We start from the raw sequence: 1232 nt of genomic DNA on the forward strand, positions 1-1232 counted from the left end.
TTTTTATGTATAAGAAAACTGAGGTATAGTGAAGTTAGGTAACTTGCTGTCTTAGTTTGGGCTGCTATAACAAAGTATTATAGACTGGGTGGCATATAAACAACAGAATGTATTTCTCACAGTTCTGGATACTGGGAAGTCCAAGATCAAGGCACTGCCAGATTTCGTGTCTGGCGAAGATCCACTTCCTCATAGACAGTCATCTTCTCACTGTAACCTCACAGGGCAGAAGAGACAGGGGAGCTATCTCACGACTCTGCTATAAAGGCACTAATCTTATTCATGAGGGTTCTGCCCTCATGACCTTATCACCTCCCAATGGCACCACCTCCTAATACTGTTACGTTGGGGGTTAGGATTTCAACATATGCATTTTGTGGAGTCACAAACATTCAGTCCATTGCACTTGCCCAACGTTTTATTTTTAATAGGCCATGGAGCTAAGATTTATCCTCAAACAACTTGATTTCAGAGCCAAGTTTAAAATCTATACTGACAGCTTTAAAACTTCTACACTCTCGATAGTAAAGGATAACAGTGAGGACTGAGCAATATGTTCTCTTATTTTTATGTGCTGTATACTTTTCCAAGAAGTCATTTTGTACACAATAGTAGCATATATTTTTCTTCCTCCTGAGTAAGATGAAATAGGCTATCCTTCCTGTAATGTTTAATGTTGCTGACTCTTCAATGATTTATTTCAGATCTCAGTGGGAAATGGAGAAACATAATCTGGAAAGCACAATGAAAACATACTTAAATAAACTGAATGCAGAAACTAGCAGAGCTTTAACAGCAGAGGTAAAAAAAAAAGTTTGGAGGGATGGATGATATAGGGAAGTTTTACTTGTGTACTAGTACACCAAAGAATTAAAAGAGACTGTTTTGTGAATAAACAGAAATAAGACCTCTTAGGACCAACCAAAAAACACAGCTCAAAAAATAAAACACTTCTCCTTTTTTGACTCATTGGCTTTTTATGCATGAATATTTCAGGGTTGATGATCTTATGTTGTTTTCCCCCAATGACTCCACAAAATTGGTCTGTTGCAGTAGGCCTTGAGAAAACTCTCATGAGGCCAGGTCACTAAGCCAGACTTCTAAGAATAACATTTCTCTGCTTCCATATCTCTTTTTTCTTCTACTTCCTAAATAGATTTTCTAAAAATACATACATATTACATACCGCAATGCCAAAAAACCCTCTTACTTTGCAGACCCCCAGAAAATCA

At 37.3% G+C, this 1232-nt stretch overlaps 1 protein-coding gene across 1 annotated transcript in view; it reads left to right on the top strand.

Annotated features, from left to right (window-relative positions):
* The window catches only part of DZIP3 (DAZ interacting zinc finger protein 3), an 83679-nt gene that overhangs the window by 62432 nt on the left and 20015 nt on the right, over positions 1-1232 (top strand). Inside the window, exon 22 of the mRNA XM_008589940.1 lies at positions 705-801. Within this exon, the coding sequence (XP_008588162.1) occupies positions 705-801 (97 nt within the window). The remainder of the gene's footprint in view (positions 1-704; positions 802-1232) is intronic.

This window comes from Galeopterus variegatus, unplaced genomic scaffold, assembly GCF_000696425.1.
Source record: "Galeopterus variegatus unplaced genomic scaffold, G_variegatus-3.0.2 Scaffold5767, whole genome shotgun sequence".
NCBI classification, from domain to species: domain Eukaryota; kingdom Metazoa; phylum Chordata; class Mammalia; order Dermoptera; family Cynocephalidae; genus Galeopterus; species Galeopterus variegatus.